Source organism: Leptonychotes weddellii, chromosome 1 (genome assembly GCF_054177405.1).
Source record: "Leptonychotes weddellii isolate Sample4059 chromosome 1, ASM5417740v2, whole genome shotgun sequence".
Taxonomy (NCBI): domain Eukaryota; kingdom Metazoa; phylum Chordata; class Mammalia; order Carnivora; family Phocidae; genus Leptonychotes; species Leptonychotes weddellii.
The window spans coordinates 167,561,807-167,586,303 of record NC_138369.1 but is presented as its reverse complement, the minus strand read 5'-3'; the positions used below and the strand labels follow the sequence as shown (position 1 = coordinate 167,586,303).

The window sequence follows — 24,497 nt, the reverse complement described above, 5'->3', positions numbered from 1 at the left end:
ATCTCTCTCTGTCAAATAAATAAATAAAGTCTTTTTTTTTTTAAAGATTTTATTTATTTATTTGTGAGAGAGAGAATGAGAGAGAGCACATGAGAAGGGGGAGGGTCAGAGGGAGAAGCAGACTCCCTGCCGAGCAGGGAGCCCGATGCGGGACTCGATCCTGGGACTCCAGGATCATGACCTGAGCCGAAGGCAGTCGCTTAACCAACTGAGCCACCCAGGCGCCCAATAAATAAAGTCTTTAAAAAAAAAGAAAAAAGAATGAAATCTTGCCATTTGCAATGACATGGATGGAACTAGAGAGTATTACACTAAGCAAAATAAGTCAGTCAGAGAAAGACAAATACCATACGATTTCACTCATATGTGGAATTTAAGAAACAAAACAGATGAATATAGAGAAAAAACAAAGAGAGACAAACCAGAAAACAGACTCTTAACGGTAGAGAACAAACTGAGGGTTACTGGAGGGGAGCTGGGGGGAGGGGGGATGGGTTAAATTATTGACGGGTATTAAGGAGGGCACTTGTTGTGGTGAGCACCAGGTGTTGTATGTAAGTGATAAATCACTAAATTTTACACCCAAAACTAATGTTACACTGTATATTAACAAACTGGAATTTAAAAACTTGAAAAAGATAAAAAAAAAGATATATGGCAAATCAAAAAAATGTATACCTTAAACTAATATTACACTGTATGTTAACTAACTGGAATTTAAATAAAAAGTTTAAAAATTCTGATAAAAAAGTAAGACTTTACAATGGTAAAATTGTGAACATTAAACTTACATAGCTTGTCTAGTATGGGAAATGATATTTGCTCACTTAAAATACTCTCCAAATTATATTGAATTTCCCCTAAAGTTGTAACATGAGCTCCTGGATTGGTATGAGTTTAACTCTCATATGTAGATGTGCTAGACACAGATATAGAGATATTTGTATATATGGATGTTTCTTTTGCTGTTCAGAATTCTAGACTGCTATATCTATTCTTTCCTCAATGAGTTGCGAATTGCAAGCCAATAAACTTGACTCTCACTGATTCAAAACCAAACACACTGTATCTTTCATACTATAAATATTTTTTATATCTCATTTTAGTCATTAACAACATCTCTTTCCCCAATGAATATTGTTAACAGAATGGCAAAATAAATATAAATCTGTCTCACAATATTTGCATACTTTTGATGGAGACACTTATAAGAAATACTATGGCCACACAATAAAGATGGCAAGGGAGAAGAGAAGCAAAGCCCCAAGTTTCATACTTTTTATTTTATCTTCATTTTTTTTTTTTTTTACCAAATGCATGTATCTCTTTGTGTTGTCCCTTATGAATATCCTTAGACAGTATGACTTCCACGTATTTTTTTCTTGTTTGAATTCTCCCTGAATATCATTCTCCCTCAAGGTGCCTTTCTTTCCTTTTATAAACATACACAAAATGTCTGTACTTTAAAAATCTCTTTATTTCTACCATACTTTTGAATATCCTTTTTTTTTCTTTCAAATCACCTAACTTCTTTGAAGGACAATATGTATCTACTCCTTAATTATCAATTGTTCAACTACCTACAGTCTGTATTCTCTTTTTATCTCTTTCTAGATGATGCATCTTTGACTACAATCATGGGTCTTTTCTCAATTTTTTCTTCTTAACATTTCTGCAGCATTTCAGAACCAGTGAGAACTTCTTTGAACTTTCTTTCTTCTTCTTTTTTTTTTTTTTGGCTTTTGTTACATCATACTTTTCACTTGGAAGGCAGTGTATCATCATTTAGAGTTTTCCAAAGTATATTCTATGGAAAACAAGTTGCTCAAGATATTAATGGCCAATACAAGAAGAAACATTTTTTCCATGGTCAAACGGATTTGAGAAACATTGGGTTAGATAGAACTAAACAGATCAGTTTACTGAAAAATATCTGGAAACTTCTAGTGAAAGGAAAAAAAGATTTCAGAAGCACAGAAAAATACAGTCCTCAGTTTTCCAGATCTATTGGGAGTACAGATCCCTATATTTGTGGAGTATCTCTACTGTTTCATGTAAAACTTTTGGAAATGTTAATTTAGTGGTTAAGAACATAGTTTGGGGAATCTGGTACACATGGATTCAAACCTGGCTCTGAAACTTTTATCTGTAGGACTTTGTGCATAGTATTCATTTCCTCTATTGTTAAATAATAGCTAACATTTACTGCACTCTTGTTATACGCTCAGCATTTTTTTGTAAGCTCTATACATATTAGCTAATTTAATCACTGGAACAATATTTAGGTAGAAATTATCTACCTTCTATAAATGGTAAAACTAAAAGTTTAATTAACATGCCCAAGTTTAAGGAGTCCCTCATTAGAATGTATGTTAAATGAATTAATAAATTAGTTTAAACCATATGAAATTACCATTTTTGTGTGTCATAAAATGTCAAATATAGGCAATTTCATGTATCTAACCTCTATAAAATGCTTTGGGTTTCTAGGAACAGAGCAAGCCTTCACATTATTGTGCTTTTGTGGGTTTTTTTTGTTTTTTTGTTTATCTATTGATCAGGAACTTATCTCTGCTCAATTTCTCTGAAGCCAATCCCCTAACTGGCTGTACATGGGCATTCCCCAAGTAACCATCATTCACCCTTGTGGCTCTTAATCCTCATTCATAGTGATCATATCTTCTCTATGGCTCACTTGTTATCTCTATGAGAATGACTCAACGTCTCGGTAGAACCACAGAGCTATAGAGTGTTAGAGGTTGGAGGAAATGTAGAAATTATTTAGTCTAAGCCCTCCATTTTACAAATAAATGAAATTTGCTTCCCAAACTTCCAGATATGCATTTAAATCTGCCTACTGGGAGAAAAAAAAAGTAGAAAAATGCATCTACACTTTCTATTAAATGTGTCCAAAATTGAATTCACCACTGAATTGAGTTGAAGTCAATTGAATTCTCTGCCCCACGTATTAAGACTCCCCCCCGGTTTCCTTATTTTTGTCTTCATCATTCCCCAGTTACCCAAAATGAACTTCAAAACCATGAATGAGGCCCTCTTCTTAGCTTCAAATCACCCATTCTTACGTATGTTTTCACTGCAGTGTCTTTCCTCTCTATCCCTTTTCTCCAACTGCATTGCTATTCTCTGACCATTCATTTGTTTGTTCATTTATTTTCCTTCATCCTTTATTCATTCAATCCTATTCCATTCCCTACTCATTGGTTAGCACTGGACTAGGTGCCTTGGATGACATGGAGATAGATCAGAGAAGAGATTTTTCTATAGTAGATTATCTCCCATCCAGACTTCCACCTAGAAGATACTTGATTACTCCTTCCCTATCAATCCCAAATTTTCCCTGGTCTCTGATTTAATCCCTCCAATAAAAGTCCATCTTTCTTTTTCATCACTGTTAATTCATTCTCAGTTTGAAAAATAACTCTAATTCACCTCTTTTCCCTCAAATTCTCAAAGTTTTCCACTTGCCTTTCCAACTATCATCTCCAACACATCTCCAAACTACCTTCCCACCTCTAGTTCCCCTACTGCCCTACCAATAACCTGAAGACCACTCAAACTGGCTCCCTCACTCATGCCTACAGCCCCCTTTCTTCCCCACCCCTGTCTTTACTCACATCTTTCTCTCTGCATCGGTCACCTCAGTTTCACAAAATTCAAATCATTCTTTTAGCGACACCTCAAATGACAACTATTCCTTGGAAATTATCTTAACTCTCAAATATGGCTTTTTCTTGCTCTGTATCCTTGCAGGTTTTCTTTTATTACTTTTATAGCACTTATTGCTTGCCATGTAGTTTTAGACTTTACTTACAATGTAGTTTGTAACTGACTCACTTATTGATCTTCATATCAATCACAGGTCTCACACATACAGTGAGTAGCCATGTGGTCAAGACTTTTGGGTCCTGAATGACTTAGCATATGGGCCTCATTTTCCTCGGCTGTAAAATAGGAATAATAACACCTTTCCAAATACTTTTTGTCAAGAATAAATGAGACAAATACATTATTTAGTGTGGGCCATGTAGCAGATACACATAAGTTTTGGTTTACTTTCTCAAATACGATGAATTAAAAGCATATGCATTTGAATTATCTCAAAATACTTGAAAAATATGGCATAGGTTTTATTTGAAATAAAATGATGCCACATGCTTGCATTTGAATAAATTAGGTCAGAAAGAGAAAAAAGAAGCCCCTGGACTTTTTTTTTTTTACCTTGCATTAATCCCAGTAATCCATAGATGTTAAGTTTATTGCTTCTTATTTGCTTCCATTCTCTGAACTCATTCTTGTGTTTTGCTTCTTGTACCCAGGCACTAAGCCATAGATTCTGTCCAATGCCCACCAAATTCTGCCCGAGGTAAGCAGCCACACTCAGCCACACCCAGAGCCAGCCAAAGGCTTGGAGGTACTTCAGAATGATTGAGAACTTCATCTAAAGGAAAAATTAATATGGAATTAGATTACTGTACTTAAAGGTCAGACAAAGTAGATTTAAATCCTACATGGCATTTTTCCTAAGCTTTGTGATCTTGGTCAAGTTACTAACTCCTCTAACTCCCAGATTACTCATCTGTAAGTTGGAATTTTAACAGTAGTGACCTTATAAGTACATCTAAAGTGCCAGCATAGTCCTAAGTGCTTAAAAATGATGCATGTTCAAATAATATTGGTTACTATCATTAGTAACAAAGAATATACATAACTAAGTAACATGTAATCCTAATTAAACACCACTATAATAAACCAACAGTTCCATTTAATGTAATTTCTTCTAACTATTATATAGTAACCCTCCTCAAATGAAAAATATATGATATTTATTAATAATGCAATGCAATCTTTTATATTTGTGTGGTTAATAACAAATAATACTAGTAATTCTGGTGCTTACCCCACCAATAGGGATCTTTTCTTTTTTCATTGAGAACTGTTTTCCTTGATCCAGTGAGGGCCTAATAAAGCAAGACAATGTACATTTTGAGGTTTTCAGATCAACCACGTTTTTTAAAGTTATACATTATCAACCATTTTACTGCCTGATAACATTGTTCCTTTAATCTTTTCAAATGGAGATTGTTTATTTGCCAATATCTCATATATTTTAAAGTCAGAACATATAGTCTGATTTTTTACTGCTTCTTCTAGATAATTATCTTTCAAACTTGAGCCAAATCCCTAGATTATTTAAGCTAATGCTACCCAGTTGTATCATACTCTATGTCTTCTCATCTACTTGCCTCCTAGCCTATCAGGACTAGCACCAAGGGGCGCCTGGCTGGCTCAGTCAGTAGAGCATGCAACTCTTGATCTCAGGGTTGTGAGTTTGAGCTCCAAAGTAGGTGTGGAGCCTACTTAAAAAAAAGAATAAAAATTAAAAAAAATTTTTTTTTAAAGTGGGCACCTAGGTAGTTCAGTTGGTTGAGCATCTGACTCTTGATTTTGGCTCAGGTCATGATCTCAGGGCCATGGGATCAAGCCCCATAGTGGGCCCCGTGCTCAGCACAGAGTCTGCTTGTCCCTCTCCCTCTGCTCCTCCCCTTGCTCATGTGCTCTCTCTCTCTCTCTTTCTCTCTTTCGGATAAATAAACAAACAAACAAGCAAATAAATAAAAAGACTGGCATCGGGCTCATCATCCCACTTTGTTCTGCCACCATCCTGGGTGATGTCATAGTTTACATAGACAGCTTATTAAACTCAATCTCTTTTCAATCTCATGACCTTCATACTTCCAGGTCCTTCCTCTGCATTCTACTCTGATCATCAACTGTCATGACGTTAAGCCATGAATCTTATAATCAGGAACTAACCCACCTTGGAAAACCCAACTCTAAACATTTCAATCTCTGGCCATAACCCCTTCTATTTCTAAAATGTACATTCAATAACTCTCACTACATTTGGTTTTAATTCCATCTAGACTTCCAGTTCCTGAATCCAACTTTCCTACCATCCTTGCTCTCCTAGGATGATCAATGATTCTAGTTTCCCAGATATTCCTGATTTTAGCATTGATTGTCCCATATTCCAAGAAACTCTCAGTCCCAGGCAAACCTATTACGTCTCTCTTTTGACTTCATTATCCAGCCTGTACTCCATGATTACATTATCCAAACTGTGGTAATATTCTGAACTGTCAGGCTCTGCTTTCTTTCCATTAAACCTCCATGTTAGAACTCACATGTCAATCTTCATCACACTTGCTTCAAAAAAAATCATGCAGCTCTGTAAATTGGTTCCACCATGAATTAACATCTTCCCTCTACCTGGGCTCTTTTTTTTTTTTTTTAAGATTTTATTTATTTATTTGACAGAGAGATAGAGAGAGAGAACAAGTAGGCAGAGAGACAGGCAGAGGGAGAGGGAGAAGCAGGCTCCCCACCGAGCAGGGAGCCCGATGCAGGGCTCGATCCCAGGACCCTGGGATCATGACCTGAGCTGAAGGCAGCTGCTTAACCAACTGAGCCACCCAGGTGCCCCTCTACCTGGGCTCTTAATAGTGCTTAGAAATTCTTGCATGACTCTCAGAAGGGGCCCCACATCCTACTTGATGGAGAAAGTAAGGGCAGACAGGAAAGTCAGTCACCAAATCTCTACATTTACATGCACCTCTACGCAGCCTTTTCTAATTCTCTCCTACAGCAAACAAAGGAAATTCTCTCCTCAGATCAAGAATAACCATATGATCTGAATCCCATTCTGTCCCATTAACTATAGTGTCTCCACACTGTCCTGTCAATGAGTCACTTGATGGTACTTGTTAGAAATACAGATTATAGGGGCGCCTGGGCGGCTCAGTCGTTAAGCGTCTGCCTTCGGCTCAGGTCATGATCCCAGGGTCCTGGGATCCAGCCCCGCATCGGGCTCCCTGCTCCGCGGGAAGCCTGCTTCTCCCTCTCCCACTCCCCCTGCTTGTGTTCCCTCTCCCGCTGTGTCTCTCTCTGTCAAATAAATAAAATCTTTTAAAAAAAAAAAAGAAATACAGATTATAGGATTTCCCCCGCTAGAAACCTGCCTTTCAAACAAATGATCCAAGGGATTCTCATCCTAAGGCAAATCTAAGAAACCCTGAGTTCTTCCCAATTTTTTCTAAACTTCATCTTCTCCTCCCTACTCCTGACTCCTTCACATCAGCCCATAGAGAATAACACATTCTTCTCATCTTAAAACCATCACCACAAAAATGATACTACTCTCAATTCTATGTCTTTCGTCAGTTACCATCCTACTTCTTGCCTTCCTTTTATAGCCAAACATTTTTCTGCTAAACCACTTTGCCTCCTTCAACTGTCTGGCACCTGGCTGGAAGTGTTTCCATCAATGGTGCCTTGATGAAATGAGTAAAATATTTATTGTTATATCCATGGGATACTTTAAAAAATATTTCACCTAAACTCTTCATGACATTTAACAACATTGACCACTCCCTTGTTTAAGGAACATTTCCTTTAACTTCCCTACCACCATGAATTTGTATTTTCTCACACCTCTCTGGCCCTCCGTGAGTTTCTCTTTAGATTCCGTTCTCTGTATTCTCTTTAATGTTTGTTTCCTCAGGCTCAATTCTAGTCATTATAGTCGATCCTTGAACAACACAGGCTTGAACTAAACAGGTCCACTTATATGCAGATTTCTTTTACAATAAATATACATATGGTACTGTAAATGTATCTTCCTTTTGATAAGATTCTCTTTTCTCTAGCTTACTTTATTGTAAGAATACAGTATATAATACATATAACATACAAAACATGTATTAATTGACTGTTTGCCATCAATAAGCCTTCTGGTCAACTATAGGTTATTGGTAGTTAAGCTTTTGCAGAGTCAAAAGTTATACTCAGATTTTCAGCTGCTTGGAGGAGTTGATGCTCTAACCCCTTACACTGTTCAAGGGCCAACTCTATTTCCTTTGTATGCTCCACACTCTTCTGAGTAATCTCATTCACTCAGTTTCAATGACCTTCTTTGTGGGTGACTCTCAAATTGCTTGTTCTAGTCCATACCTCTCTCTTGAGTTCCAGATCTCTACAGTAACATGCTTACTTCATCTCTTTGCTTGTTTATCTCTATACCACCTTAAACTGAACCAGATATTTCCTACCTCCTTTAAAGCTTTCTCTGGCTTTGTAAAGGGCCACAAACACTTCCTCTGTCTCAATCTTGGTACATTTCTAACCAATCATGTGGTATGTGTCAATTCCTCTAGAACTGTATTATTGGAGAAACAGTTGGAAAATACCTAACAGCATGAAGAAAAGTAATGGCAAAGGAGGAGAGAAAAAAAGAGGAAGAAGAGAAGCAGGAGAAGGAAGATTCATAATCCTATGTTCCAGAGACATTCGGTGCTAACATGTTTGTGAATATTGCCATAGTCTTTCCTCCACATGTGTGTAGTATCATAATACACATGCTGTTCTAAAACCATTCTTCAACTTTTAAACAACTTTATACATGGTCTTTGTAACTCAGTATGCAAGGAACCTAAAATATTATTCTATAACTGCATTATATTTTTCATTTTATTATATTAAGATTCATTTAACAAACTCAGTAGTTCTAGTGGCTGTAGACTTTTCCTACTTTTTTGCTGTAATGATCATTCTTTTTAACATCTCTCATTGTTCCTTGTAGGGACACAGAAGCATGGGGTATGTTAAGTTCTGAATTGAGTTTAATTTCCCCCCATTTCTCCATGTTTTCCATTTTATTTACCAGAATAAGAAAGGCTTTATTTGATCAGTCTGGTGGCTCTTCCCTTTCTATCTCTGGCACTAGTGTCAAGAAACATTCTGTGGGAGGTTGTAATACATGGCCTTTGTAGAATCAGCTTCACCATCAGGAAAAGATACACTATTTAACAGACACTTTCATTGGAACAGCTCCTGGTATATGATTTGGGTTAATTACTGTCATCATCCGTCAAGCCCTTGGCATGGCTTCTGTTTGAATAAGCAAATTCAGCATTGGTGTCAAGCCAAAAAATTAATTCTTAATGTAGTTGGATATAAAATGCTATGAAACCCAACTGTTAAAAGGGAATTAAAGCATCCTAATTAGGCATAACTAACAAAGACCAAGAATTTATTGGACACCATAGAGGAGGGCATTGCTTTTGCAAACTACAATGTTACTTATTCTTTTTCCACAAAAATACTGCATTTGGTTCTGGGCACTCTACTGTGAATAACAGATTCCATCTGAATTTTAAAAGAGCAAATTATTTTATGCTAGTAAAGAAGTTTTAAAAATGAGTCTTGTGTTGTCCTTCAGAAAACCTCAGGAAAGTTGGCACAATACCTGTCTGCATATTTTTGTGTAAAAGATATAAAATTAGCATACTGAAACCATTATCCCTGAACTGAGCATGCAGTTGCAAAGTATGGAATATGTATGGGAGGATTAAAGTGATTAAAAGAGTCTGACATGAAAGACAGAAGGGGGCAGTCTAATACTGAAATCACATTCCTGATTTATTTTATTCGAGGAAGATATTAATAAATATTTAAAGAAATAAAATAATTAATATATACCATGTAAATTTAAATCAGAAAGTGAAAGCAAAATGTAGAAACAGTTCAAATTATTTTAGTCCCTATTAGCGAATTGAACTAACGTGTCATAAAGTAATTCTAAGTCTTAAATTTCAGACATTATTTAGTCCAACTCCCTTTTTACCCCCCTCCTGATGGGCAGTTAGCCACTTTCCCCATGAACTAACTTTTCCATGAGGAAGAATCACTGCATTCTATCTCAGTACGTCCCGTTGTAGAGACTCTCTAACTGCTGTAAAGTTCCTGCCTGTGTGTATCTTCCAGCGCCTAGTCTATCTTAATGCTGCACTAAGTGGAAATTGGATAATTCTAAAAAATAGAAAGTTAGGTTAAAAAGTCAGGAAAATTTTCTCCATGTAATATTATCTTACCAAACAGTAAAGCAGATAAAAAATGAAATTTAGGATGAGAAGTAGCACAGAAAATAATAAACTAGGAAATACATAGGAAGTAGCCAAACATGCACATATTTTGGAAAAATTGAAATAGGTCTCTGGTCTCTCAAACACAAGATAAAAAATGATTTAAATACTATGATGACAAACAAGAAAAGATCAGCATGGGGGAATTCATGGACCTCCAATAACATTTTCATCGCAGTTATTAAGAAGTAAGCTTGATGCTCGTTGTGTTGACAAGAATGTAACATACTGGAATTGAGGCGATCTTCCCAATGTACTCAATCACTGGAGAAGTAAGTTTCAGAATGCTGGCTTCAGTCTGAGCCTCCACAACTTGAGAAATGTTTAGAAATCAATTCTGTAAATAAATTTTTATAAGGATTGGGATTCCTGTTTCAAGAAGAAACTTTCCAAAAATGATTCACAAAAACTTCAAGGGGTTCAATTTAGATATTGTGACTGACAATGATTTTATAAATAAGGACAACTGATTTATTATAGAGAGAAGGGTATGATTAAGTTAACAACAATACTTACTGATTTTTAAGTTCTAAGCTTTTATTTATTTTTTTTTAGATTTTATTTATTTATTCATGAGAGATAGAGAGAGAGGCAGAGGGAGAAGCAGGCTCCCCGCAGAGCGGGGAGCCCGATGCGGGACTCGATCCCAGGACCCTGGGATCATGACCTGAGCTGAAGGCAGACGCTTAACCGACTGAGCCACCCAGGTGTCCCAGTTCTAAGCTTTTAAACAAGTTACATATTGACTACATGGTGAAACTGTACACAGGTGAAAATTCTCCTAAGGATTAGAGATGCTTAGATCCTATAGCACATGAATTTCAAAGTCTGGTTCACTGCTTCTAGATTCACTTCTCTTGGGGATCCTTAAAAACAGACACTCATTTAAATGAAAGGTAATGTCATAATGGTAAAAAAAATAAAATAGAATAAATGATGAATTAAAAGATCCTTGAGCGTTCTTTCAGAATTCAGTTACTTATTCATCCATTCAACAATTATTTATTGAACATCAGCTTATATGTTATTATAACATATAACACAGCTTTTTATTCAGTGTTTAGTTGAAACTTTTTAGATGACAATAAAGCAATGAACAAATAGACAAAAATTTAGGCTGTTATAAAGCTTAAAACCCAGAAGTGAAAGACAAAATAAAAGTAAATAAATTCTCCAGTATACTGAAAATTAATAAGGATTATAAGAAAAAAAAATAAGCCTGGAAGGGGTTGGGGAGTACTGTGACAAAATAGGGTGGCTAAACCCAAAGTCTTCATCAATAAGGTAATATTTGAGCAAAGACCTGCAAAAGGTGGGTGAGCAAGTTGTATGGATATCTGGGACAATGATTTAGTTGATCTACTGACTCAGCTGATTCTGATATAGAGGCAAAACTCAAACCTGCAACATCCACATCATCCACACATCCTTAGGAATATCCACTCTTTTCAAAATAAATAAATAAATTCAAGGTCCTGTTTTTTTTGTTGTTGTTGTTAAAGATTTTATTTATTTATTTGACAGAGAGACACAGCGAGAGGGAATACAAGCAGGGGGAGTGGGAGAGGGAGAAGCAGGCTTCCCAAGGAGCAGGGAGCCCGATGCGGGGCTCGATCCCAGGACCCTGGGATCATGACCTGAGCCGAAGGCAGACGCTTAACGACTGAGCCACCCAGGTGCCCTCAAGGTCCATTTTTTTTTTTTTTAATTTTATTTATTTATTTGACAGAGAGAGCGTGAGCACAAGCAGGAGGAGCAGCAGAGGGAGAGGGAGAAGCAGACTCCCCGCAGAGCAGGGAGCCTGACCCGGGGCTCGATCCCAGGACCCTGGGATCATGACCCGAGCCGAAGGCAGACGCTTAACCGACTGAGCCACCCGGGCGCCCCTCAAGGTCCATTTTTTAATTCAAGGTCAAATCTACAAAATTCTGAGCCTATGGAACCCAAAGTGCTTGCTTCCTTATAATCCATCCCGATTCCCCATTTTAGCAATTTTGATGAGTGGCTGCTCCCTATAATTCTGTTTATTCCTATTTTTTTTTTCTTTCAGTCTCCTATTTGCAACTGCTGTGGGGAATACTGGGGCAAGTAACAGATTAGGGTAATTTGCTTTAATTACTGTTCATTTTAGTCACTTTTGAAAAAAAAAGAAGTATAATATAACAAAATCCAATCAGGGTCAATGTTTTATGATTTTTATTTCTCTCACTTTCTCCTATCCTTCTTTCACTTCCTCCCTCCCTCCTTCCCTTCATACCTTCTCCCCCACCTCCTCCCTCACTTCTCCCTCCCTCTCTTCTTTTTTCCCTCTCTCTTGCTTCATTTAACAGATTCTTCAATTCCTACACCAAGTCCCTATTTCTAGGTCACATATCCTGGCCTGATACCCATACCAGTCCATTGTAGAATTCTCACATCTAAAGCTTATTTCACATTCACATCAGCAGTGGGTATGACTGTTATGGGTTGGGGACAGGGCGCACACCCACACACACACAATTCTGCTACTAGAATTTGTCTAGAAGTTATTGAGAGTCTAATGAGCATGTATTTCCCAAACTAAGTCACATCCATCTCTCTTAAAACCTTAGACACATCCATCTAACTTAGAGATTAAAACCTGGAGACCACTAAGTACATATTGTAGCCATTACAATGTGTAGATCCTTTATAAAGGAAACATTTTAAATGTTAAAAGGATTGTAATTAATTATTCATAATCCCAGTGAGCCTGGTATTATCCTAATACTCACCTATCATTTTGCTCCAAGATTTGGTCTTTCAGTATAGTTCTGGAGTTGATTACACTGACTCGCTTTAAAGCATGAGCTGGAGAGGAAGATGGTGAGTGCTTTCATATACATATAAGCAAACAATGCATAAAATATAGAGATATGATGAAAGATTATACCAGTTGGAGAAATTTTGGTTCTGGATCCACAGGTATACAGGGAGCCCTTTCATTTTTCCCATTACTTCCCCTTCACCTGAAGTATCTTCTAACATCTTCTAAAACTAAGATTTTGTAATGAAAAAGCCTACACAAATTATTTTTTTGGACATTAGAGAGGAATGTTAACTTGTTTTGGACTTCCACAGAATGGCTAGGTATTTGCCCAAGAGGAACATGACTCTAGTCTTTAAAAGAAAAATGCAATTTAATGAAGCCCTATAGACAATTTGATTATTATGAAGATTACTAATGAAACACAATGGTAAATTCCCCAAATCTCTGTCATGTTCTTTCTAATGTCACTAATACTAATAATAGCTTCCTATATGGCAGGCATTTTTCTAAATGATATATATATATATGTATATATATATTCTTGATCCCTATGAGGAAGATACTATAATTATCCCTTTATTCTAGGGATGAAAAGACTGAGGCACAGAGAAGTTAAGCAGGTCACACAAACCAAGGTCTCACATCTAGAACTATAAGATTGAGGTTCAAGTTACTGCTTGTGAATTTGATGGGAAACATCTCAGAGCTTGGCTGAGTTTTGTCTTTTTTTTTTTACAGTATAATACTTAAACTCCTTGAATTTCAGACTTCTCATCTTTAAAAAAAAGGAACTGGACCTGGGAATTTCTACAATCTCTTCTATGAATTCTATGTTTTCTTATTTCTAGAAGTAAACATCTAATAGCCCTTAATGGAAAAATCTGACTTACATCAACCATCTCTACGAAACATGGTATTCCATGTCTCAACAGAATGAAAATTTGATCTGGAGATGTTTCAGCCCCCTCCTGCCTAAGGACCGTTTTCATTTTTATAGTTTATAATAATTTTAAAATTTATATATTTGCAATTTATAGGGGTCTTTCACATACATTACATTTGAGTACCAAATGAGCTTGTAAGATAAAGAGAATAGTTAAGCTTATCCATATTTTGCAAGGGAAAAATAAAACTCAGATAGGATAAGTGACTTGCCTGAAACCAACAGTTATCAAAGAGACAGAGAGGAAGGGAGAGAGACAGAGACAGAGCAAACAAGAGTGAGCTGAGCCACACACCCCTTCCTGTCTCTTCACACCAAGTCAGTGTACTTGTTCCTACACATTTGATAAAATGTTTAAGAGTTTGGCTGGCCTCGCATGAAACAGATGTAGTATCAGATTCAAATTCTGCCACTTACAATCTGTCTTAACTTGTGCAAGATACCTAATCTTTGTAAAATCATGACCATGCGGTCTCAGGAGGTTTCAGGGAGAATTAAGGTAAGGTAAAAGTTGTGAATATATTGACTTACTACCCATGACATCCTCCTAGCTATCACCAGGATTATTAGTGTGGGTAAGAAGTAGCCTAGGGGCGCCTGGGTGGCTCAGTCGTTGGGCGTCTGCCTTCAGCTCAGGGCATGATCCCAGGGTCCTGGGATCGAGCCCCGCATCGGGCTCCCTTCTCGGTAGGAGTCCTGCTTCTCCCTCTCCCACTCCCCCTGCTTGTGTTCCCTCTCTCGCTGTGTATCTCTCTGTCGAATAAATAAATAAAATCTTAAAAAAAAAAAAAAAAAGAAGTAGCCTAGACTAAACCTATAAATATGTAAATTTATCATTAGTCTTCATATCTTTCTTCATTGACCTTTCTTCTCACCTCTGACTGATTCTCTAATATAATATCCCCTTAAGGTGAGATTTGTAGATTTTTCAGAGCTGGATGGAGTCTCCAAGATCTGATGTATCCAAACCCAAATTATACTATAAAAACTACTTTTTCTAAGTTATCTGTTATTAACCTTAATAGTAAAGGTGAGGATGATAGGAAAAGAAGAAAAAGTGGCTAAGTCGTAGGTAGTTTTGGAGGCAAGGGAATGATAAAAACGTGCATTGTTCAATTCCACATCAGCCACTAGGAAAAAAAAGACTTAGTTCAGTCCCATTTTTCATAAATGGGAAGAACCAGAGGTGTAAAGTCAACTCTATGAAGACTCACATAGTTATTCTGAGTCAGAACTAGAGCCTGGGGCAACTTAAAATTGGCCCAGTGTTTTTTCCACAAAATTGTGCTTACTTTTACTCCCACTCTGGTGTCACATAAGTTAACATGAATTTTAAAATGGAAGCATTGTGTACCTTTTAAAAGAATTCTTGAACAGACTCAAGATCAAAGAAGATAAATTAAAACATAAATGATAGATCACAGGGTGTTTTAGTACTGGGGATCATACTTCTCAAATTCCACTCCTTGTCTAGGTAATCCGTTTCCCCTAAATCCCAATAAAAATGCTCTCAGATATAATGTGAGTTTTCCCTACTACTTATACAAATAAGAAAAAGAAATGCCCCACAGGGACAGGCCTGCACCTCACATTGGTGGGTACCAGGGCAAGAATATAAATGAAGGCCCACATACCATATTCCTAATTATTTAACAGTAACAGATGGAGCCAACCAACTTATCATAAATAAGTTCTATTGCTTATCCCAACCAATACACCTTCCCAACCACCTGAAAGCTAAGGTCCATGTGAGAGTGTTTGAAATCCTAAGAGCTCCTTGGAAACGTAACAGTCCTAGGTGAGGTAGTCCCAGTAAAGGCCCTTGTCCCCTTCTCTCCCACCCCAACCCCAACCTGCTGCATGTCTGGGGACACCCCAGCCCATATGTCCAGGCTTTGTTCACCCTAACCCATCCCTCCAAGAAAGAAAAAATTCCTCAGGCCAAAGAGTGGCAAATGCCGGTAGATTAGCCTGCCTTTGGGAGGATAGGACTGAGGAGCAAATTTATGTTATTTGGGCAGAGAATTCTGGAACCCCAAAATATCTGGAATACTCAAAAAGTAGAAGATTGGAAGGAGACCCCTGATGGGCACAATCCTTGGGCTCTTGACCAGAAAGGCAGTTAAGAAAAGCCAGAACAAGGTAGAGTATAGTACTAGGTCATGCTGGTCCAGATCTAAGAGCAGCACTATAAGAACTTGACACTGGGGGCGCCTGGGTGGTTCAGTCAGTTAAGCATCTGAGTCTTGATTTTGGCTCAGGTCAGGACCTGAGGGTTGTTGAGATGGAGCCCCGTGTAGGACTCTGGGCTCAGCACAGAGTCTACTTGTCCCTTTCCCTCTGCTCCTCCCCCCACTCGTGCTCACGTGCACTCTCTCTCTCAAATAAATAAATAAATAAATAAGAACTTGACACTGAATGTAACCTGGTTTGAAACTATTATTTAATGGGGTGGTTTATATCATCAAAATCTACTTTTGCCTTGCTCTGTGTGGGCCCTAAGGGAATTACACTATACATGACTGACCTTTTACAAATACCTATCTAACATCTAGTATCATCATGTGTAATTTTATGGTGGCCTTTAAAAAGCCTTTACATTTTTTTATTCAGCATCCAAAAAAATCAAAATCCCAGAAATACCCTTTTTCAAAAATGTATTATATTTTTAGTACAAAAATCATCTCTACTCATCACCTTCCTGAATTTTAATAGAGAAGACACAATATTGAAGTCATTAGGGGAAAAAAAGTTCAATTTGCATTTTTCTAACTCTGGCATATTTCTGACAGTGAGGTAGTAACATCTATTAATGTCAGGCCGACTTCAAGAATAATACTGCTTTCCATTTGTTACCATAGAGGATTCATGTACATAAGAAGGTATATAGAAATAAAAGAGAAGGCATGATATTTGTTTCCAAAAACTGGGATTTTAAACAAGAGCAAATTCCACAACTTTCAAAAGATACACTGTTTATATTTTATGGTAAATTAAATATTGACCATAAAACTTATGCATTGCCTGCTTTTCGAGCTATATTTTCCAAATAATACAACTTATATTTCATGTGGCCTTTAAAATAAATGGCCACATGAAAAATACACTGGCTCATAACATTCCAAATCATCCCATTAACTCCTGAGGAGACATGCTTCCAGCAGATTCACCTGTTTAACAAACAGCTACTGAGGACCTGTAATGTGCCTAGCATGAAGCTACCTAAAAGCTGGGAATAGAGAAAACTGACAGACCACATTTTCATCCTAGGAGACACTCACAGTCATCTCTTTCCTATACATACAGTAAGCATAAATTATTACTTAGCTTGGCCAAGAACATAAGAGATCATTTTCAAAATTGTTAGCCATTAAGAGAAGAGAAGGTGCTTCTTTTATTAAGCATGACCATAGCTGGGACGCCTGGGTGGCTTAGTTAGTTGAGCATCTGCCTTTGGCTCAGGTCATGATCCCAGGGTCCTGGGATCGAGTCCCGCATCGGGCTCCCTGCTCAGTAGGGAGCCTGCTTCTCCCTCTGCTGCTCCTCCCCCTGCTCGTGCTCTCTTCTCAGAAAAATAAATGAATAAAATCTTTAAAAAAAAAAAAAAAAGAATGATCATAGCCATCTGATGATGCATCAGGTATTTCTGAATGCATCTACAGACAGAATATTTGAATTTGAGAAAGGAATAAAGACAAGAAAGACAAAAAATAGTAGTATATAACTAAAGTGTATTAGCTTAGGTCCAAAAAAAGAAACACATCAACAAAATCGCTTTGATTTCACAACAAATAATAAATTGCACTGATCCTGTTATAAACTGGTTTCATATTTTTATGACTTTTGTAACTAGGTACAGTGTAAAGTGATTAGTGGATAGGAGTTCATATAGGAAATACTGAGATATAGCTCTATATTTCCTCTGTTACCCTGAAATTATGAAGTAGGTAACTGATTTTATAGTCATTTCTCAGTGGTATTCTGGGAAGTTATAGGACAAGTATCATAGTGGTCTACCTGAGAAAGCATCTATAGATGGAAAAAGAGATGACGCACATTACACTTTCTTTTTTTTTTTTTAATTTTATTTATTTATTTGACAGAGAGAGCAAGAGAGCACAAACAGGGGGAGCAGCAGACACCCTGCTGAGCAGGGAGCCTGATGCGATGTGGGGCTCCATCCCAGGACCCTGGGATCATGACCTGAGCCAAAGGCAGACACTTAACAACTGAGCCACCCAAGCGCCCCTACACTTTCAAAGATGGGAAATAACTGACCTCTAGAATATTAAGTTAATACTCGACTTCAAACATCCCTGTGTCTTAATTAGGTAAGGATCAAACCACTTCATTTACATAAACATGTATAATCTTAATTTAAAATGGTAGGAGTATAGTAACAAAAATTAGTAGGTAAACTCAATTGTTATCTTATAAAAGTTAAGACAAATATCATTCCCCTTTGTCTTTCCTCAGATTCCTTTTCTGTCTGTTCGTTTCTCCTCCTCAGCATGCAACAGTATGTTTAAAATATTTATTACTTACTTGACATGGATTTATGCTCCCTGTTCTTAATTTTAAAGAAAGTAGAATGTTTAGACCCATTATATTCTAGACCCGCAGTAGAGCTTATAAATCATCTAATCTCTTATTTCAGAGATGAACAAACAGATCTTGGGGCATAACATTTTGCTTAAAAAATCATAAATGAGGGTAATTTTTAGCTGATGTATCCTAACGTTTGTTTCTTTTCTAGAGAAAGGAAGGTGCCCAGCTCCTGACTTAAGCAGGATGAATGAAGAAAAAGGCATTGTAAGAAATCACACAATTAATGGACTTTCGGAATGGCTAGGCACACGGCATCGTAGGCTTATTTTTCATTGTGTCTCACCTTTTTCTCGTTCACTGAAGGCCTGAAGCAAATTTGTGAGGTTTCTGGTTTTCGACAGCAGCTCCTGGTATGTTCCCATGTGTGCAACTCTGCCACTCTCCATTACAACAATCAGATCCATCTGTGGCAGAAGTGTGAGGTTATGTGTCACTAAAATGCGAGTCTGAAAAACAGTGTTTTATTTCTTGGGTTACCAAAAAAAAAAAAAAAAAAAGGAAAAATAATCTATTTTAAAGAAAGCTGCAATTTTTTGTTTTTTGTGTGTTTTTTTTACTATTTCAGAGTGTAATTGTCAGTAGGTACCAGTAAATGGCAGCATATATGTATTTCACAATGGATGATTATATGCTGTTAGACAAAAACCAGACAAACAAACAAACAAAAGATTGCAAGTGTTTTAACCCTCTGGTTCAGGTAGTCTTCATTCATTAAAAATGAATCAATTTCATAACAAATTTAAAAATTTCATATCTGTCATTCATGCTTACTTTTTAAAGGTCCTATAGCATTACAATAAAGTGTTTGATTCCAGTCATAATTCATAGTATTTATTTTTAAGTCTTTCCATATTATTGTACACATACACATAGGATTGAACCAGAGGTTTTTATCTTGGGCTCATTTTAATAAGTAAAGACATTTATCTATTATTTACTTAGATATATACGTTAACATTTTATGCATTTATTTAATGTTTTCCAGATTGCCTTATATTAACAAGTCTATAAATGCGTATTATGAAGGAATGAGTACAGCCTTGTGGTCAGACGGACTTTTTAAAATCTCTGCTGTTCTTTTTTTTTTTTTTAATTAAAGTACGTTTGCACATGATGTTACATTAGTTTTAGGGGTACAACATAGTGATTCAACAATTCTACATGTTATTAAAATCTCTGCTGTTCTTAAGCTAAGCTACCTGTATCAAATCATTTTGAGTCCCAAGTTCCCTCATAGGTAAAACAGGAATAATAATACCTATTCAGAGACTTGCTATAAGAACTAAATGAACTAATTTAGCGTCAGACATGGTATGCACTTGGTAAATATTAATTCCTTTCTTCTTGGCCCTTTCACAAGAGAGGTGAATTGTTACTGCTATGTTAATAATACCATAGTTTTAAGTAATAAATAATCAGTAAAATAATACTTTTTTTGCAAGTGCTATGTATGAAAATACCATTTAAAAAAAATCAAGTAAACTAAAACCAATTCATTCTGACATACAAATCCCCTTAGAGTATGGTATCAGTCTATAAGGTAACAATCACATAAATTATTGTCAGAGTAAACTTGTAAAAAAAAACTTTAAAAAATATTCATTAAAGTTTATCTGTAAAAAGGTCAGTATGATATCCCCTTTTTCATATGAAATATCACTACTTTACTTCAACAAATGAACAAAATGTTGGAATTTTAGGCACAATGCTATGCAGATTATCATCTTCCCCTTTCCCCCCAAAAGCATAAGTGACACTATGGCTACCTTGTTTTTCAAAATACCCGAGGACCCAATCACTTTCTCAAAAAGTTGCTTTCCAACATGGACATCAACTGCAGCAAAGGGATCATCCAGGAGGTAGATGTCAGCCCCCCTATACACAGCTCTGGCCAGACTTACGCGGTGCTTCTGGCCCCCACTTATATTCACACCCTGCAGATGGAGCAGGAGGAAAAAACCAAGACCAAAAATGTGTAAATCTCAAAGCACGTATAGTGACATCCAATTTCTCTTCTGTAGCATGGATAGAAAACAACTCAAGATTAACCCTCAAACCCTTCTTTATTACAAAATCCAAAGGCCTACCCCCACCCCCTATTTCCAAGTGCTACTAACTTGTGCAAATTAACAGATATATCTACTTTCTCTTAACTGCTTGCTCTCAAAAGTAGATACTAACAATTAAGGAGAAAACAATTTCCAATCCCCTAACTCTGAAAAGTCATGCCTCTGAAATATTAAATAAGACTTTTGGCTGCCAACCATATACCGACACCAGTGATCATTTTTAAATTGACACATAGAAAATGGAGAATAATAGCTAAATTACCAAAGCAGTAATCATCATGTCCTATTTTATTCTGTAGAAAGATTAGTACAAGTCTTGTTGGCAAAAGTACAACTCTAAGAAGCAAGAATAAGGAATATACATCATTCCGTGTGAGAATTAAAGTCGACGTGTACAGCCACATATAGAGAATTATGGGGCCAGGCCCAATTTACTTGATTTATTTTATATTTAGTGTTTATGGTTCTGGCTTAAAAGCCCTCCTTGCAGCACAGAACTTAGCCAGTTACCTCTAATTACAAAATGCCATTGCTTTTTTGCTTTTCTCATCCTCCGCCTACTCAACAAATACCTCCTTTGTATAACCATATTCTGGGTGCTACGCTAACACTTGGGATTCAGAAATAAATGAAACTGAGCCTCTATCATGAGGAGGTCACAGTTTAGCAGGGGAGACAGGCATGAAAAAAATATATAAAGTAATATGATACATGTGTGCATGTGTATATATATGTGTGTGTGTGTGTGCGCTTCTGTGTGTGTGATTGTAATAGCCCCCAACTCATGGGTGTGTCATGAGCATTTAATAAGATGAATGTAAAATATTTACAACAAATCCAACACCAAGTACAGATGCAATCAACTTCACTATCATCACCCAATCACTCCTCTCTCCAGTGCATCCTCTGCCTTGTCACTGCATATCCTGTGATTATGAAATCACCTTGTTTAAACACCTGTGATGCCCACATCTCATCTGCCATCACCCACTCTCCCAATGCTGCCTGCCAACCAGACTAGCAGAGGCTGGTCACTCTGCTAGGGAGCCCATATCTTCCCTTTTCAATTCAAAAGCTATTCACTCTATGAAGTCCTCTTTGAAAGCAATCTTCCACCCAGTATTCCAAGTAAACTGATTCCTTCCCTCCATTCCTGTCCTGATGGTGCTCCATTTACTCATCCCATTGCCAGAAATGGCTATATCCACATCAGTCTCCCTCACAAGACTATGAGCTAAATTCATCCTTGCATTCCCAGCACATAGACTGTCTGATGATTAATATTAATAAAGGACAACTGATAATTTCATTGGCAGAGATCCACTAGACTGAAAATCTCTTGAAGGCAGGGTGATAGCTCTCTTGCTCACCATTGGGTACCCCACAGCAGAATAAAGGCATATAATAATACATTGATAAATATTTGTGGTCAACTGAAGAATGCCAAAGGAAAAGATAAAGGAAAGTGAGGAAAATTCTGCATTTGTTATCTTGCGTGTCTCCTAACAGTTGTAAACAGATTGCCTTTTGAAATATTCAATTACATGTTTATTTTATTTTATTTTATTTATTTATTTTTTTAAAGATTTTATTCATTTATTTGAGAGAGAGAGAGAGAAAGCACATGAGAGGGGGGAGGGTCAGAGGGAGAAGCAGACTCCCTGCTGAGCAGGGAGCCCGATGCGGGACTCGATCCCGGGACTCCAGGATCATGACCTGAGCCGAAGGCAGTCGCTTAACCAACTGAGCCACCCAGGCACCCTACATGTTTATTTTAAAGTATATCATCAGATTGGGAGACACTTAATAATAAAAAGTAGAAGTTATAAACAGCAATAACATTTATGCCTATATTAAATATATACTTCATATTTTGAAAATTTTTCTTTTTTAGATTCTTTTTAGTTACATATTATCAACTATTTCTTATTATTAGTGATTGGCTTTATTGGCATAATATTCAATATGTATTAACAAGTTTGAAGAAGTCACATTTCTGCATAATTTTAGCTATGGTGCCATTTTGCCTGCGGACAGTGAAGACACCAGAAAAAAAACAGAGAGGTGGGGAAAAAAATTAAATCTATTTAATAACTTGAGAAAATACATCTGCAAAGTAACAGACTATGAGCGAAGCCAACATAAGTCTACGTAAGAGGTAAATTTTGCCTCATTCTAGAGTTTTTTTAATATGCCCACTTTCTATGATTTTGTTCTCTATTTTATTTATCAATTTATATAAGAGGACTATTAAACAACAGGGGGCCAGGGGTAAAAATGCCTAACAATGCTATGCTCTCTTTTCAGAAATTCGAAGCACTTGGCAAGGATTATTTACGCATCTTCACAGCACACATGAATCGCAGGCAGAGGCTGCTTTTGCATTCATGTTTAATTAATGGAGATTTTAGTCACGGGTCGGAGATAATCTCTCGGGGTTCATGCTTTGGCTCACGCTATCTCGTTTTGTTTTGTTTTAATTCCAAAACACTGGGCAGCGTAATGACTATTCATTAATGCAATGAAAATAAAATAGAACAAAGACTATGGGAAACAAGATCCTCTTAAGCAAGAATGAGCAAACACGGAGAAGGCACATTAATGACAGCATCGTCCCTGAGCCTTTTTAGAACCTGGCCTCGGTGCCACCACTGGAGACTGGCACTCTGTTGCTACTGTCCTAGGCTTGACTTTGTGCAAAGAGACACAGGGAAAAAAAAAAAAACAAAAAAAACCAAACTACCATTCACTCGTTAGGTAGTGAGCCAGCAATGAAAACAAATGCTGATGATCCAGTTGGTGGGCTTTCATTCCCCCACGTAGATCCTAACGACAGAATTTCCTGCTGATTTTAAATCTGTTTTCCAAATAGTCAATTACAGATAATTATTTGTCCTTAATATTGCCATCTCTTTCATAGGAATTCTGTAAAGATTTTTAAAAGATTATAGTTGTGTATGGCTCTCTAGGACCTCAGGAAAGAGACTATAAATATTTTATTAGCACGGCTGAATGGAGTGTTATTCCTGCATATGATAAATTATATTTTCCTTACTCTTTCTCCAATCTCAGTTTGATCTCCATTTGGTAACTGCTCCAAATCAGGAAGGAGGGCACAGGCTTCCAATACTTGCTCATAAAACTGCTTCTGCATGATGGAGCCAAAGAGAATGTTTTCCTGTAAAATGCAATTCTGAATCCAGGCCTGCTGGGCAACATAAGCCACAGAACCCTAAAAAGGGAAGAAATAAAAGACATGCTCTTAACAAGGGAAAAGAAAAAGTTGCATACACCACATTAAAGGAACGTATTCAGTCCAGTTTTGCTTTAACTTTAAACTGAATTTTTAAAAAACTAGGTTATTTCTTAACTGTAAGTATATCCTATTTACATTTTAATTTTATACGTTTCATAGAGGCCCCTTCAAATGAGTTACTTTGTACTTCTTATTTGCTTTCACTGTAGTTTCTATCAAAGTTATCTGTCTCTGGTGGAGTTTTCTGGAAGCAGAGGCTGATTGTATTAGTCAGCTCCAGTTGCCGTTAACAAGATACCACAGACTGGATTGCTTAAACAACAGAAATTTCTTTTCTCACAATTCTGGAGGCTAGAAGTGTGACAAGTTGTCTGCAAGGTTGACGTCTTCTGAGGTCTATCTCCTTAGCTTGTGGATGACTGCCTTTTCTTGAGTCTTCACATGGCCTTCCCTCTGTGTGGGTATGTGTGTCTTAATTTCTTCTTCTCTTAAGAACACCAGTCATGGGCGCCTGGGTGGCTCAGTCGTTGAGCGTCTGCCTTTGGCTCAGGTCATGATCCCAGGGTCCTGGGATCGAGTCCCACATCGGGCTCCCTGCTCGGCAGGAAGCCTGCTTCTCCCTCTCCCACTCCCCCTGCTTGTGTTCCTGCTCTCGCTGTCTCTCTCTCTGTCAAATAAATAAATAAAAATCTTTAAAAAAAAAAAAAAAGAACACCAGTCATATTGGATTAAGGCCCACCCTATTATATCTTAATTTAATTACCTCTTTAAAGACTCTATCTCCAAATACAGTCACATTCTTGGGATTAGGACTTTAACATATGAATTTTGG

At 37.1% G+C, this 24,497-nt stretch overlaps 1 protein-coding gene across 6 annotated transcripts in view; it reads right to left on the bottom strand.

Moving 5' to 3' along the window:
• Positions 1-24,497, bottom strand: part of LOC102742235 (multidrug resistance-associated protein 1-like) — a 90,921-nt gene that overhangs the window by 23,906 nt on the left and 42,518 nt on the right. For 4 of the 6 annotated variants that reach the window (XR_014138724.1, XM_081798737.1, XM_081798761.1 and 1 more), the window contains 6 exons: positions 23,465-23,641; positions 20,107-20,274; positions 18,624-18,786; positions 12,755-12,830; positions 4,919-4,979; positions 4,240-4,459 (listed from right to left, as the gene is read on the bottom strand). Coding sequence is in view for 5 of the 6 variants with exons in the window: in XM_081798737.1 (XP_081654863.1) it covers positions 4,240-4,459; positions 4,919-4,979; positions 12,755-12,830; positions 18,624-18,786; positions 20,107-20,274; positions 23,465-23,641 (865 nt within the window). In the remaining variant the exon portion in view is untranslated. The remainder of the gene's footprint in view (positions 1-4,239; positions 4,460-4,918; positions 4,980-12,754; positions 12,831-18,623; positions 18,787-20,106; positions 20,275-23,464; positions 23,642-24,497) is intronic. The other 2 variants (XM_081798747.1, XM_081798770.1) reach the window with 2 other exon arrangements.